The following is a 15,259-nucleotide window of genomic DNA, read 5'->3' on the forward strand; positions in this document are numbered from 1 at the left end:
GATATATATCGTCATATCGCACAGCCTTAGGAGAAAGTTTCTCTGCATTTACATTAACGTTTAAGGCGTGAACCTACGAACATGATTTGTGAGAATGGACTTTACAGTGAAGTAGGAGACATCTCCAGCAGGAAAACTTAAGAAATCAATAATATTTACATATTCATATGAGGGAGAAGAAGTAGATGTCATTTTAAGGATTTTAACCAGGTAATTAAATTTTTTTTTTTTTTGTGAAAAAACATATCAGACACAAATTATTATTCAAAGCTGAGTATTTTTATATATCTCAAAACATGTCTGGAGGGGATCTTTAAACAAAGTTATGTAGCCAAATTCCTGAGATTAGCCAAAAAATCTCAAACGTTTAAAAAAGAGGTACAGTAAGAGACAGCAGGCTGACAAGAGATGTTTGTTTCAATGTGGTTACATACTTAAGTAGAACATCACATATGCAACAATAAATTACAAAAGACCACCCAATGGCTGAGTTGTCATCTCATTGCATTAAAAAAAAGAAATCAAGTCTCAAACAGAATGTCACTTTTTAACACTTTATCAGTCTAATTTGCTGATGTACTCTGCTAGTCTAATGTTCACTGTTTTTCACATGCGGTGGAAACGCAAACATAAATACACCAAAGGGGCTTTTAGGTCCTGATTTAGTTCCTGAGTTTAGTTCCTGTGACTGTTTGGTTGAAAAGGGACATTACACTAGTTTAAAAATTAGGGCCTAACTCTATAGAGCAGTCCGCATGTTTGTGCAACCGGCCCCTGGTTGTGATAACTGGCTCAATTTTTTTTCACATCTCTTTGAGTTTTTTTCATTTTGTCACCATCTGTTTGAGACATTTTGATATTTTCTGTATTTGTGTTTTCTACCAGGACTATTCTGTTTTATTAATGGCAGCAGGCAGGCTCAGTCACAGGATATCAACGGCTCCTGCAAACAACTTAACATGAAGGCGACCTCAACAGACTGTGGACAACAGGGGTGCACGTAAACATAGCCAATGTCACTTTACCAAAAGAACTCTGGCTCAACATGGCCCGGGAACCCACATATGAACCAGGCGGAAGAGCCTAGGTGCCTACCCCCCCCCCCCCCCCCCCAATCCATCTCTCTCCCTCTGATTGTCTGTGCATTTATTTGAGTCTGTACAATTTGCGAGGTGTGTGTGTGAGGTCCGGGTCATTCAAACACTGCAGCAAGTCTATTGCTTTGATAAAAGGCATCACTTCACAGAAAAGAGAAAAAAAAAAAATCACAAGCTGCTTTGAGGAGTAGTGTGAAGCTTGAAAAAGCGAGATATACAAAGCAAATGTTTGTCACATTGCAAACAACAATACCATAGAGAGGCTTTCAGAACAACAACAAAAAAAAAACATGAACATACCGGCTAAAATAAGAGAAAGGAAAGAGCACTACGTTTTCACAATCTCACCAGCTTTCTCAGTGTACCTTGCTGATGATGAATTATACTGTTGTTGGGCCTGCCAAGCTTCACTTGGCCTCCAAATCCCACTGGTTGGTCACAGTGGTGGGGTCTGACCCATATGTTATCTAGGCACATGCATATATTCATATGTGCATGTGTACAGTATGTGTACAGGTATACTGTATGTGCTGTATATGTGCATGATTGTGTGTTAGTGTATATGCATGCCATCATAAGAGGGTGGTGGGCTGTTGTACAAACATAATGTTCATTTCCGCATGTAAATAACAATACAGTCCTATCAGCTATTTCCCCAACCCACCATAGCACCAAGACGTCACTGTTTTAACATACAGTCTCCTCTTTTCAGGGAGTTGTTAAAAAAACAAACAAACAAATCAGTTGAAATCATTGTATGTGGTATGAGTGAGGCAACATGGCTGAGATTAAACACTTAAAAACTGATACTGGTTGTTGAGTAGAAGCTGCTAACATACAACATGTGTCAGAGTGCTGACTCGCGGCATGCACTACCTAACATAACCAGTCAAGTCTTGATATCGCTATGAAAGCCCAGCAGGGACTCAATTAGGAGGGCATCATTCACTTGGATTTGGCACAGCATGTGGCATTGTTACACACACACAAAAAAAAAACAAAAAAAAAAAAACGAGTACTATATGATTGTCTTTTCCTGACATCAGTGTCATTATGTGCTTTAGTTAGTCCTGACCAGTCTCTGGCAATGATGAACAGGCTCATTTTAATGCTACTGCTGCGTTCCTTTCGCTAGCGGCAGTCTGAATCACCAGCAGGTAGGTTGCAATTACAACCGTTTTGTGTTTTCATGGTCCAGTTTGTAAAAATAAAGGCAATAAACATGGACACTTGTAAGATTTTCTTCACCCACAATACAGATGATGCAGCTATGATAGCATATTAGGGCTAGGGAAGAAGAGAAACTGTACAATTCTTCTGCCAATCATAGTAGTTGATTATAAATAATGTTTTCATGATATAAAAAGGCCCAAACAGTCATAATGGGTTGCAGGACCTCTAAAATCATCTTGAGTCAAAGTGAATAGCAATGTATTTGTGATTAAATAACCAGATTTTAGAATGGAGTTTGGTGTTAAGTTCTCTACATACAAGGCAAAGCAATGTGGTTTCAGATTCAGATTGTGTGGTTTCAGATTCAGATTTTTTCTTTGTGTTTATTTGGCAGATACATTTTGTCCAAAGCGACTTATAACAACGTACATTTCCAAAAATTTGTTTTTTTTTATTCAATATATCCCTGCTTCTCATTTTGTGGATAAAATGGGTAATTTCTTTTCTTCTGAAATGGCCCTAATATGCTGCCATAGCACAACAGCTAATGTTGTCCATGATATTTAGCAATGTTTGCAAGCAAGTTACCATAGCAACATGTTAACCACTTACTACAAAGGTTAGATTTATGCTCAGACTTTACTGAAAGTAGAAACTAGGTGTGTTATGAGGATTAAAAACAGGTTGAACAGTATCGTCGTGTACTGTTAAGTGTGTGCTGCCATGTGGATGTGATGTCAAACTAAAAAAAATCTGAAAAGTTCATTTAGCAAAATCTTGCTCAGGTTTCTTATTCGCAATTCTCTCGAGTTGCTCTTCAGTTGCAAAATTTCAGTTTTTAACGACATCTCTGGAACGCAGCATTATGACTAAATGTTGTGATGTGTGGCTACCCAGAGACTTACAAAGGCTTGTGAGTTGTCGTCTATTAGAGTGCGTGTTGCTGTCTCAGGTCACAGTATGATGGTGAGGCACTGAACAGCTCAGAGACTCACCAGATGGATGACTGACTATATGACAGTTAATATATAAACCAACAAATGGGTCCAATAAAGTCGAGCAGGTCGGGGAAAGGCTAACGGATCGCTAATAATGTCTTTTCTTGTTATGAGTAAGGTGAGCAGCCATTTTGAGTTTTTCAAAATAAATGAAGGAAAAATACATTTGCATGGTTTCTAATGAATGAGCAGGTGTCGATAAGATCACCATTATGCCAACTGTACAATCATCAACACAAAAAATAACCGATAGTAAAATCCGAGGTGAGAGGTTATATCCACAACAACAACAACAACAAAATAAACCCAAAAAAAAGAGAACAAATTGCTATTCACATGTACCCGCACTGTAAGGAATGGTTCCATCCAAAACTAGACCAGAGAGCTACTCCTAAACTATGGAATGAAGTGACACTCAGTAGTGCTAATGGAAAGTTCATTGTGACGGGCCTTCTGCTGGTTCCACCCCTGAGACCACCAGGGTGCCCAGGTGCTGACGTATGCACACACGCACACATACACACACATACATGCACACACACACACACACACACACAAACAAAATCCATTGGTCAGTCCTCGAAGACCTCCAGGAAGAGAGGAGGGAATAGCTCAGTGGGACACTCCACTTTCATGTGAAGGAATCGGCTGGCGTGGCAGGCGCCAATCATCCGCAGGTCCGTCACCTTCATTAGCAGCTTGGGCCAGAAATGTGCCACTTTGTGTTTGCGGTAGTTGATGTAATGTTCAAAGGCCATCAGGAACTCCTCTTGGCAGCGTTCAATTCGCTCAATGCTACTCAGGCCTGGACGATCTGGTGAGACAAACATCAACCGAAACAATGGGATCAGACAGAGTACTGCAGGGTTTTATGAACATAATGTCTACTGAATCAAAGGCAAACTACAGTGTGGGTTTAATTTTCGTACTCTAGCTCGGACCATTGGTTGTGATAACATTGTAAAGTCAAGATTTCAGAACGTCGCTAAAATAGGTCCAATGGCGCGGCCATTCAATCAAAGAGGTTGTAAACAAACAAACAGTACAGAACAGAGGACACACGGTTTGTACCTAATTGTGATACAAAATCATGTAGTAGTAAGTTAATTATAACTCGATCACTCGTCATCTCATAATTTAAAGGACGGGTTCACAATTTTTCAAGTCTGTCATAAAGCAACAGTCAGGTGCCTAAATGAACATTGAAACAGGCTTTTCTTGCCATAATAATTCCTCCTGTTCATACTGACCATTAGAAGATCCCTTCATAATGCAAAAATGTATTTAAAAGTTTGTCTGAAGCTAATATGAAGCTTCCAGATGGGGCAAATCATGTAGATATCTTTCAGCATTACAGTCTTTAGTGCCAAAGTCCCTCTTTTTGTTACTATACTTCCACCTGCAGCTCAACAGGGAAACACTGTCTGAGGAAACACAAAGAGGGAATTTGATGCTAAAAAGACTGTAAATGTGTCAGATATCCACTTGATATGACTAACAAATTTTAAATGCAGTTTTGCACAAAATGACTGTGTGGACACACTGTGGATTTTGTCCCCCATCACTTACATTGAAAGCACATTTGAAGGGGATCTTTTAATAGCCAGTATGAACAGGAGGAATGATTACAGAGAGGAAAACCTGTTTCACTGTTCATATGGACACCTAATTGCTGTTCTAAGACACACTTGAAAAATTGTGAACCTGTCCTTTTAATAGCTAGATAGAAAATTACTCAGGTTGAATCTGATGCCAGTTGTTGTTTATTTGAGTATGCATTAATACATTCTCCTATTCCCTCAGATCAGAACATCTCATTTCATAACATTTTCTGACAAATATGTTTTTCTTACTTTTATAAGGAATGATAGCGAATCAACTTTCAGTCCAAAAATATTGATTTCAGTCACATTGATCAAACCCGGGTGTCTATTGTGACTGTGTCAGAGGACAAGACAGATGGGCAGGTTAACCCCATGTCAAGCATGGCATATACAGCACACAGCAGAACAGTATTGATCTGGACTGAGATGCCCTGTGTTGCCCAGAAAAAATGGTGGTGGATCAAAAACCAAGCTAGCTGGACAAAGCTCCTCAGAATGATTACAGTGATTAATTGATTGAATTGTAGTTTGATATGGATTTCATGTCAAAAAATAGTGTCCACACAATCTGTGCAAGGCAGACCAAAGCAATAAAGAAATAACATTGCTTTCAAGACAGCAGGAGGAGTGATTTTTGTTATTTATGGATGGACTCTGATTGTTTTATTCATTTGTCTTTACTGGTCTCAAGAAATCTATACAACACTTTAATTAACTAATGGTTTACTGCTCTCTAAACAAATGATATTTACATTTTTCAATACTCATGTGACTGTATAGTGTATCCTTTGGTCTATTCTACTACCTGTGGTGTTACTTCATAAAAAGAAAATTCCACTTTCCATTTAAACAGTTCCAAAATACCACAAATCCATTTGGCAAGAGGGTGGCCATCTGTATATTACTTTTATTATATTATTACTGCACAGTATAAATAATGGTTGGCAGTAATGTAAAGAATATGCAATTTCTAGTTTATGGGCTAAAATAAATACAACTACCATTATGGTCCTTTGATGGTGTTCAATCCACAAGCAGTCTAGGGCTGCAACTAATAATTATTTTCATTGATTACTCTGTCGATTATTTTCTTGATTAATCGATTAGTTGTTTGCTCTATAAAATGTCAGAAAATGGTAAAACATGTTGATCACTGTCCTAAAGACCAAGATTACGTCCTCAAATGTCTTCTTTTGTCTTGACCAACAGTCCACAACCCAAAGATATTCAGTTTACTGTCATAAAGGACTAAAAAAAAACAGAAAATATTCACATTTGAGAAGTTGGAATGAGAGAATTTGGACATTTGTTTTCTTAAATAATGACGCATAGCAATTAATCGATGGGTGATTAATTTAATAGTTGACAACTAAATGATTAATTGACTGATTGTTGCAGCTCTAAAGCAATCCAGTTAAGGTGAATGTTATATTTAATATTGAATAATCATAATCATAGTGTCAAGGGGGGAAACTGCGCAAACCTGTTTTTTAAAAACAGCTATACTTTATTCCTTCCGTGTCAGACGGAAACTCCCTAATAGGCTAACGCATGTTAGACAACAGGTGCTTACCGGATGAAAGCAGGATGACAGCCTGTAGAAGAGCCACCTCAGAGTCATCCAAGTTAAAGGAGGACAGTGACACGCCAAGGTCAAAAATGGCATCTGACACTACGCCCAGGCCTCCATTTTTAAGTTGACCGCGCGTAACCGCCATCTCCCCGTTGAGTGTGAGGGTCTCACTCTCTGGATCATAGCGAACAGCAGCTCGCAGTGACATGATCTCCATGCAACAGCCTTTCAACAGGATGATCTGGTCTTCACAAGGCAGCTGGTTATAAGGAGAAAGAGATATGCATCTTTATTCTAGTAATAAAGGAATATGGCTAATATTATGGACAGCCTTACTTTTTTGTCAAGTTAGAACTGAAAATTCAGACTTAAATACTATTGGAATTAGGGAATGATAAAAAACAAAATCCCTTTCAACATTAAAATCATTTCTACTCTGAAATGTAGCATAAAGAAGTTAGACTGAGCTAACTGTTTTACTAGCTAACTAGTCAGACTGCTAATTGAACACTGCTATTGGCATTAGCAACACATTAGCTTGAGTGAAAATGTTTTATTAATACAATAATGGTTAGATGACCTTATACTATGGTTAATAATTTTATTATCGGTAAATTATGAAATAGTGTTTCCAGCCAAAAATGGTGCACCGTTTCTAGAAAATTGTCTGGACACTTAACCAAGTTGCATGTCATGTTGGAGGTAGAAGTAATGAATTACATATTTTTTTTCTCTTTTACAAATTTGAAATCTTCTTTCTTATTCTTTGGAATGACTACAGCTAAAATCATTTTCATTGCTGAATTTAAAATATAGTTCATAAATGAGCTGCAGCAGAAAGTGTTCACTTTTTCAGTTGAGACTTGCGAAAATAAATGAGAATTTGGTAACCCTTTATTTCATGGGTCTGTAAATTCTTAATAATTTCTGAAGAAGTTTCCTGAAAAGAATTACATAATTTGGCACTAATTATAGCTAAAGTAGAGTCAGTATTCATTGGTACACATCTAGTCAATTAATTACAATTAAATGCTAAGCTAGCCAGAGTTAGAAGGCCAGCTGAACATGCAAAAACGTGCAATTTGTCTGCAGGCAATTCATTCGCAGAAATATATGAAAAATATAGTGTCCAACAGTAAATAATGATAAATATTTACTTGCTTTAGAAGGTGCAGTTTTTTTGAGAAATCAACATCTACTTTAAAGCCAACACAGCCAATAAAACTAATGGTCTAAGATCTTTGACTCCATCGTCACTATAAATAATACCAAATTACATAGTCCTTTCAAGGATACTTTCAAGAAATTACTAATATTAGAAAAAACCTGTTGGAGAACTTTTATTTTTATTTTCAAATGTCAGCAGTATTTGAGAATTTAAAAAAAATTAAACAATATATTGGCCAATATTCTTTTTTCCACTGAAATACTTACTATATACTGAGCGAGACATCTTACATATGAAAAATAAGCTTGTCAGTGCTATTTGGTGTAATGACACTGTTACCAACATATTTTGAACATTTGGAATTTCTTTGCTGAAATTTCTAGTTATTTATTGACTAATATTTATGTCGATGTTGATACATCTGTGATAAGCTCACTTCTGCTCTGTCAGGCTCTCCTGTAAATTTCTTTATTCTGTATGAAACTTTGATAAATAAGTGGCTGTACTTACCTCACAAAACATAGGCAGTTTTTTGGCAAAGTCCACCACTCGGGTTATGGCAGGGGTGATAATTTTTGTAAACTGACTGAAGGCTTCTATATCCACTTTGTTTCCATCGGGCGTATTGACCATGGACGCTTGACCAATATCCTCAGGCTGAAAAGACAAGTGGGGGAAGATCAGTGTCAAGATCAAAGGTAAGTTGAGATGTGTGGAGCATTCACAGTCTAACCGGAAAAACAAGGTGGGATAGGCAAATAAAAGCTGACTTAAGTGGTTCAATTTTGATTTAGTTGACAAGATTTTGACTGGACAATGTGATGTAAAGATGGAAATGGGGACGTTGCTATAAACATGTAACACAGATGTTTCTAATGCACTTAATTAAATGTGTTATGCACATAAATGACTGCAAATTAATATTTTCATGACATATAAACTGTGTCCTCAACACTCAATCATTTTCAATAAATATTTTTATCCACTGTGTCTTACCTTAGTTTCCTTCACCCCCGCTGCACTCTGGTCAGAAGTATAGAATAAATTACATGTTATTTCATTAAGAAGCATAGCTTCCTCGACCTGTTGGATAATCAACAGGAATTGTGAAGTTTCAATGAAGAACCCGTGTCAAGCCAACTAAAAAGAAAACAAGTTAAAACTGAGGACAGATGAAAGAGTGTACAGATAGAAAACAGGCGAGGACAGAAATCCAAGATGGGTATCTATGGTGAGATCCAGGCTCAGGACCACGACTTCAAATAAGTCCTGAGAAACACTCAAACGACTATTTCGAAATGTATTATTTTCCAGTGAAAATTTGACGACTATTTAAACAAAGCTCCATGGCTGTGATGGGAGACTTATATGACTTTAAAATAATTTTTTTCAATTAAAAAAAAAAAATCAATTTATGGAAAAAAGTATGTTTTTGTGATGGGGTGAACACTACTTACTCACTCACTCACTACAATACAGTCTGACTAAAAATCACCATGTAACATGATGAAAGTAGTGAAATACATTCTTATATTTATGTAAAGCGACACATTTGTAAAATCTTCAGATATTCCCAGACTTACCCTGAAAATTAAACAAATTTGATTTCCGCAGTCTTGAATACACCTATGAAAATGTTAATATTCCACAAATTCCTCAATGATTGGAAATCTTTAGTAAAAGTAAAAATGATTCCCCGCTTACACATATCTGTTACTTAACCTCACCGCGTAAAAAATATATAAACTTAATTTTTTTGAGCTTAATGAGTGTTCCTCCTGATCGTACCATAGACACCCAAAAACTGTAGAGACAGACTTGCAATCTGGACAAAGCAATTAGAGTTTACAGAAAAGAAAACAAAATTAGTCAAAAAAACCAAAAGCAAAACAAAAAAACAAAAACAAAGGTGAATTGTGAAATTTAAAGCTACAAACAGAAAGACAGAAAAGAGAAACAGCACAAAATAGGAAGTTATTAGTATTAGCGATTAAGGATCATTGCTTTGTAAGACATAAAAAAGACAAGAATAAGATGTTCCATTATAAATTAGTGCTGCTGCGTTGAGGAACACACTTTTCTCCATCGTCCAGCTAATTCTCCCCACTCTACAAGGAGATACAAAAAAACACATGGACATATTAACACAGGGAACAGTGGAACAGTGGTTGTGGTGGAGGTGGAGAAGACAGGGGCATGATGTGGAAGGGGCATGGGGAGGGGTGGTGGGGTAGGGTTGGGGGGGGGGATTGGATAAGGCAGGGTAAACAATACAATGAAGGCTGTGGTGAGGAGAGAGGGAGGGAGGGAGGGAGGGAAGAAGATGTCTCACCAGGAATTTCCGCTTCTGCTTCCAGTGGTTGCCCTGGGCGTTCGTGGCCATATGGGCCTCAGTAACCATACGGATGAGGTCCCACTCCTCTTGGGTGGGCTCCAGTCGGTCCCATGCCGTCTTCTGCAGTTCCTCCTTCCGACGGCGCTCCCGGTTCTCCTCGATTAACTTCCGCTTGGCCAGCCTCTTGCTGTCGTCCAACACCACTTGGTGGGGGGGAGAGGGGGGTTAGGAGCAGAGGAGGAAAAAGGGAGACAATGAGAGTGGAGGGAGGAGGAGGAGGAGGCGGGAAAGGCATCAAATGATGAATCGGTGATATACAATAGTTGAAAATACAGGGCAATGCTGCTTATTAGAACATGCAGAAATGAACTGGTCAAACATAGCATAATACTGTAAGTACATAGTACATGCATGAGAGTTATAATCAGGGCAATACAATGACTACAATATTCACAAGTAGCTCTTTGATTGAAGTTTAAATGTATGCATCTTTATTCTGCTGTTCAGTCACTTTGACCTGCATTACTTCTCTGTGTTGCCTCACTACCAGTTTACTGACAGAACTTCAGAAACATAATGCGATTACAGGAGGGATAAACACAGCCGTCATTCAACAAAGTTCCATTAAAAGTCATTCAACAACTCCGACAGCATACTCCACTTCTCCACTGTTTATTGGTTTGCACTAGGGCTGTATCTACTGATTTTTTTCATCAACGAATAATCTGGCAATAATTCCTCAATACATATTATAAACTTTGTTTATAAAATGTAAGAAAATTGTGACAAATGCTCATCGCAGTTTCACAGAATGTATGAGCTTGTGATGTATTCAAATTGCATGTTTTATCCTATTACCAGTCCAAAACTCAAAGATATTCTGTTCGCTATCGTATATGACAAAGAAAATTATCAAATCCTCTCATTTAACAACCTAGCAACAGTGAATATTTGCAATGTATTGGTTAATTGACTAATTGTTTCATCTCTAATTTGCATGCAATGTTCTACACGGTTTGTTTTTTTCCAAAATTTGGCTAAAAGTGTGATATATGTGCCAGATTTAGCTAAAAGGTGCATTTCATCAGCAGACGCTGGGCAGGTTGATGTTACACATTAAAGGAAACAAGCAAGACAAGAAGCAGTCAAAGCAAAATCGAAAGAGCAGACAAAATATCAAGAAGCAGACAAAACAACATGAAGCAGACAAAACAACATGAAGTAGACAAAACAACATGAAGTAGACAAAACATCATGAAGTAGACAAAACAACATGAAGCAGACAAAACAACATGAAGCAGACAAAACAACATGAAGCAGACAAAACAACATGAAGCAGACAAAACAACATGAAGCAGACAAAACAACATGAAGCAGACAAAACAACATGAAGTAGACAAAACATCATGAAGTAGACAAAACAACATGAAGCAGACAAAACAACATGAAGCAGACAAAACATCATGAAGCAGACAAAACAACATGAAGCAGACAAAACAACATGAAGCAGACAAAACATCAAGAAGCAGACGAAACAACATGAAGCAGACAAAACAACATGAAGCAGACAAAACATCATGAAGCAGACGAAACATCTTTAAGTAGACAAATCAACATCATCTTGGCTGGAGTATCACTACTGATGCTAACTTTGCCTTTAAGACTTACAGTCGGTTGCCATTCCCACCGCAATGCACTTCTTGAAGCGACATTCCTGGCACTGGTTTCTGGTCACTTTGTCGATGATGCATTTCCCCTCGTACTTACATGCATAGGTTGGGTTGAGATTCTTCTGGATTGTCCGCCGGAAGAAACCCTAGAGAGCAGACGGTCACATGCTTAGAACTGCTTTCAAATGATGACGACGAAATGAATTTACTGCTACAATTCACTCGAAGACTCGCCGCTTGTGTTACCTTGCAACCCTCACAGGTAATGCAGCGATAGTGATAGCCTGTAGCTTTGTCCCCGCACACTACACATAGCTCATCCTTGTCCAGGTAACTTGGTATGTACCCTGGGGAGAAGAAAAAATATTAGATTTTATTTTAATACGATCACTGGATTTGCACTCTTGTAATATTTTTCATGACTGCTGTGTTTCATTTACTGGTGTAAGTGTGTTTTTTAAATGTATTTTCAACAATATTTTAGATGGTGTTAGAAAATGTATTAGTTTTTGCTTATTTTCTTTTCAAGTAGGAAAAAGTGAAACTGAAATAGCATGCATTGCTGGGGATCAAAGAGATGGTTCAGAGGCTATACCTACATTTATAAAACACTATTCCTTTGTGTCAGTTTGTAACATCTAGTTGTGGGTGTAAATGCTGTGGCTTCAGAAAGTCACACAGGGAGATTTAAAAGGCTGATTCTTGTATGTCTATTAGTACAACACTTAATATTTGATTAGCACCGACTTCCACAGATAACTGTCACTTTGAGTAAACTAACCAAGTTAACACCTGGCCCAGTTTTGGGATTCAGCTTAATGAGTTCTCTGCTGTGACCTCTGGCAGACTCTGGGACTGGCAGTTAACAAACTGATCAATACTTTTTTGGGGTTTGTGAAGAAAGCAATAATTCATCTTGCATCAGCCTTCTGTTCCCTCACCATCAATCAATAAGGAACCCCCACCCGCCTTGGTCAAACACCCGGAGCATCAGATGCAGCAAGTCCTGCTTACAGACCTGCCACTGCATGACGCCTTAAGTCTTGGATTTACGCTTATCAGACTTAATTTGAAAATCCCAGACATCATTGATTCATTGATCAAGGAGGAGTCATCACTAATTAACAAAAAAAAAAAACATGGATATTCTCCACACACAATCCAGAGAGACAACCACAAAACGGTGGAAACAATTTCATCCGTCAATTTTAAACTCGATACTTGAACATGTACATGCAGCAATTCTATCCACCCAAAAATACCTTATCACCAAGAAGATGTAAACAATCGCAATCAGGACGTCATACCTTTCTTGTGCGCCTCCTGCATCCATTGCAGGTGTGAGAAGTCTGGTTTGATCTCAGGGAAATATTCAGGTTGATATTGGAAATGACTAAGAGGGATCTCCATGCTGCAGAACTCACTCTTAAAAACAGGAGGACCACCAGCGTACGAGCAAGAGTAGTGCTGGCTGGGTGGCCAAGCCTGCTCCATGCAGGGCGGATGGTGCAGTGGCTGGGGATCACAGTGTCTGTACACAGGTCCCTCACCTGGGTACATGCAGTGTTCCCCACCGCCCTGCACCGTGCAGCCTCCCACCCCAGTGTAAGGCATCTCATACATGTCTGGTATGCAGTAGTTCATCATGGAGATCCACAGCAGAGCACCATAAAAATGATAGGTCAACTCTGTTCTCAAAAAAGAAAAATCTTCTAAAAGGTTCTAAAAAAGTCAGGTCTAAGAAAGAGCATCAAGCCAATTAGAAGTGAGAAGTATTTATTAGAAGTTTCCTGGCCTGAAAAGAAAACTTCATAGAGGTTGACCCTACGTAGACGTACAAACGTTTTACCCACCAAAGCCAAAGACCACAGACTACACCTAACAACTGCCCCACCCGCCACCACCCAGCCGAATTGGGAAGCAGAGATTTATGACGACGTAGAGCTCTAATCTTACACTCCACAAATCCTCGAAGTGCCACAGACAGGGGCGATGTCACAGATTAAGATCTTGCATGTTGCACCTACAGTAAATAACCATCTTATAACATCCAGCGAGCGGAAAACAATTCTAAAGAAAGCAAAGAAAAGTTCCAATAAAAGTAAAAAAAAGTTTAAAAAAACTTTAACTTTAAAGCCATTTGTTCATATCACGAAAGAATTAGTAGTTCTCTTAACCCTGACATCTTTCCTAACTCTTTAACCTTTAACCTTTGTGTATTAACCCTCTTGCTTATCCTGTGGGTATTTTAAACAGAATCCGCAAACAAGCTTGCTTAGGTCAGTGACATATAATTATTCCTGCCAACTAGTTAGGGAATGTCATGACACTAAGAAGATTTTATGAAGGGGTTTGAGATTTAAAGACATAAAATTGACTTTACCATTAAGACTGGAGCATGTACTTAATCCCTACAGCAAAGCTTTTGGAAAATGAACAACTTAACAGTATTTTAATCTCAGAAATACTCAGAAGAATGAAAACTTTTTAAAAGAATAAACAACATAAAAACTAACTTTATATAGATTACTGGGCATATAAAAATCTGATAACAAACTCAATTTTAACTATCTGTATTGTTAGCAAGATGATCAACATTAAAATAGTTTAAAAAATATATATTTTAATTTTAAAAATAAAATAAAATAAACAAAGCTAACAAGCTGAAATACACTGAAATTATGGATCCCCCCCCACACATCACAATCCATACTATACATACTGAAACTGTATAAAATAAAACACATTTTCTTTCACAATGTTTTTGATGACTTTTCAGCCTAAAATAGCCAGTGAGTATAACTTGCAAAATCAATATTGTTTCCCCACAATGTAAGACATGCGAGCGACACACTGAGCGACACATTGCGTGATCTGTTTCAGATAATACACCTATTATCCCAGACACCAGCTATACTCAGCCTTATTGATTAGGATTCCTGTTCAATGAAGATGGGATAAGCCTTATGGCGGTGCTGTGTGTCTGTTGGGATTCATAATGCTTTCTTCAATAATGTAGCAACATTTCTTCATACTTCACTGTAACAGGTTGTTCTATGAAGTGGTTTTTAGAAATGCTATTGCTAACTAAACAACCAGACAACAAACCCAAAGAGAATCAAAAATGGAGAGCCTTCTGATTGCTTGTTCCAGCTTATGAATTAAACTGCAAAAACCAGTTAGCATTAAATCAAACTATTTTATGTAGCATATTAATTGTACTAGAATTTATTAATTTATGTGGTTACTTTCACTTTTCACTCCTACAATTACACCTTGTTACTTTAAATTTTTATTTTTCAAGTTCTAATTTGAGAAAAATAGTTTAAAAAACAATGGATTTTTAATTCTGAAAACAATCTATGATAATTACAGTATTATTATGATACTGATATTATGTAGAGTCCTGTTCAGTCATTGGCACCCTTGTGGAAAATTTGCTGAATACAATTGTTAAAAAGACTGTTGTCAATGCTGGTCTATTAGTTCCCTTTGTATTACCGAAATTACTTCTAAACACAAGTCACAGCAGAATTAAATAAATTAATACATGCCTTTACTTGTTATTGTGTAATGTACAATACTAAAGAAAATGCATGCTTGCTACTCAGTTAACATAGAATTATTTTGGTGAAAATGAA

At 37.6% G+C, this 15,259-nt stretch overlaps 1 protein-coding gene across 5 annotated transcripts in view; it reads right to left on the reverse strand.

The window, feature by feature from the left end:
- Nucleotides 1-1,131: 1,131 nt before the first annotated feature.
- Nucleotides 1,132-15,259, reverse strand: part of thrb (thyroid hormone receptor beta) — a 124,615-nt gene continuing 110,487 nt past the window's right edge. For 2 of the 5 annotated variants that reach the window (XM_042436031.1, XM_042436032.1), the window contains 7 exons: nucleotides 11,865-11,965; nucleotides 11,617-11,764; nucleotides 9,946-10,151; nucleotides 8,610-8,696; nucleotides 8,124-8,270; nucleotides 6,446-6,704; nucleotides 1,132-4,082 (listed from right to left, as the gene is read on the reverse strand). In XM_042436031.1, coding sequence (XP_042291965.1) covers nucleotides 3,841-4,082; nucleotides 6,446-6,704; nucleotides 8,124-8,270; nucleotides 8,610-8,696; nucleotides 9,946-10,151; nucleotides 11,617-11,764; nucleotides 11,865-11,965 — 1,190 coding nt within the window. In that variant the 3' untranslated portion in view covers nucleotides 1,132-3,840. Of the gene's footprint in view, nucleotides 4,083-6,445; nucleotides 6,705-8,123; nucleotides 8,271-8,609; nucleotides 8,697-9,945; nucleotides 10,152-11,616; nucleotides 11,765-11,864; nucleotides 11,966-12,925; nucleotides 13,266-15,259 lie in introns of those variants that run through there. The other 3 variants (XM_042436035.1, XM_042436034.1, XM_042436033.1) reach the window with 3 other exon arrangements.

The sequence above is a fragment of the Thunnus maccoyii genome, chromosome 15, assembly GCF_910596095.1.
Source record: "Thunnus maccoyii chromosome 15, fThuMac1.1, whole genome shotgun sequence".
Taxonomy (NCBI): Eukaryota; Metazoa; Chordata; class Actinopteri; order Scombriformes; family Scombridae; genus Thunnus; species Thunnus maccoyii.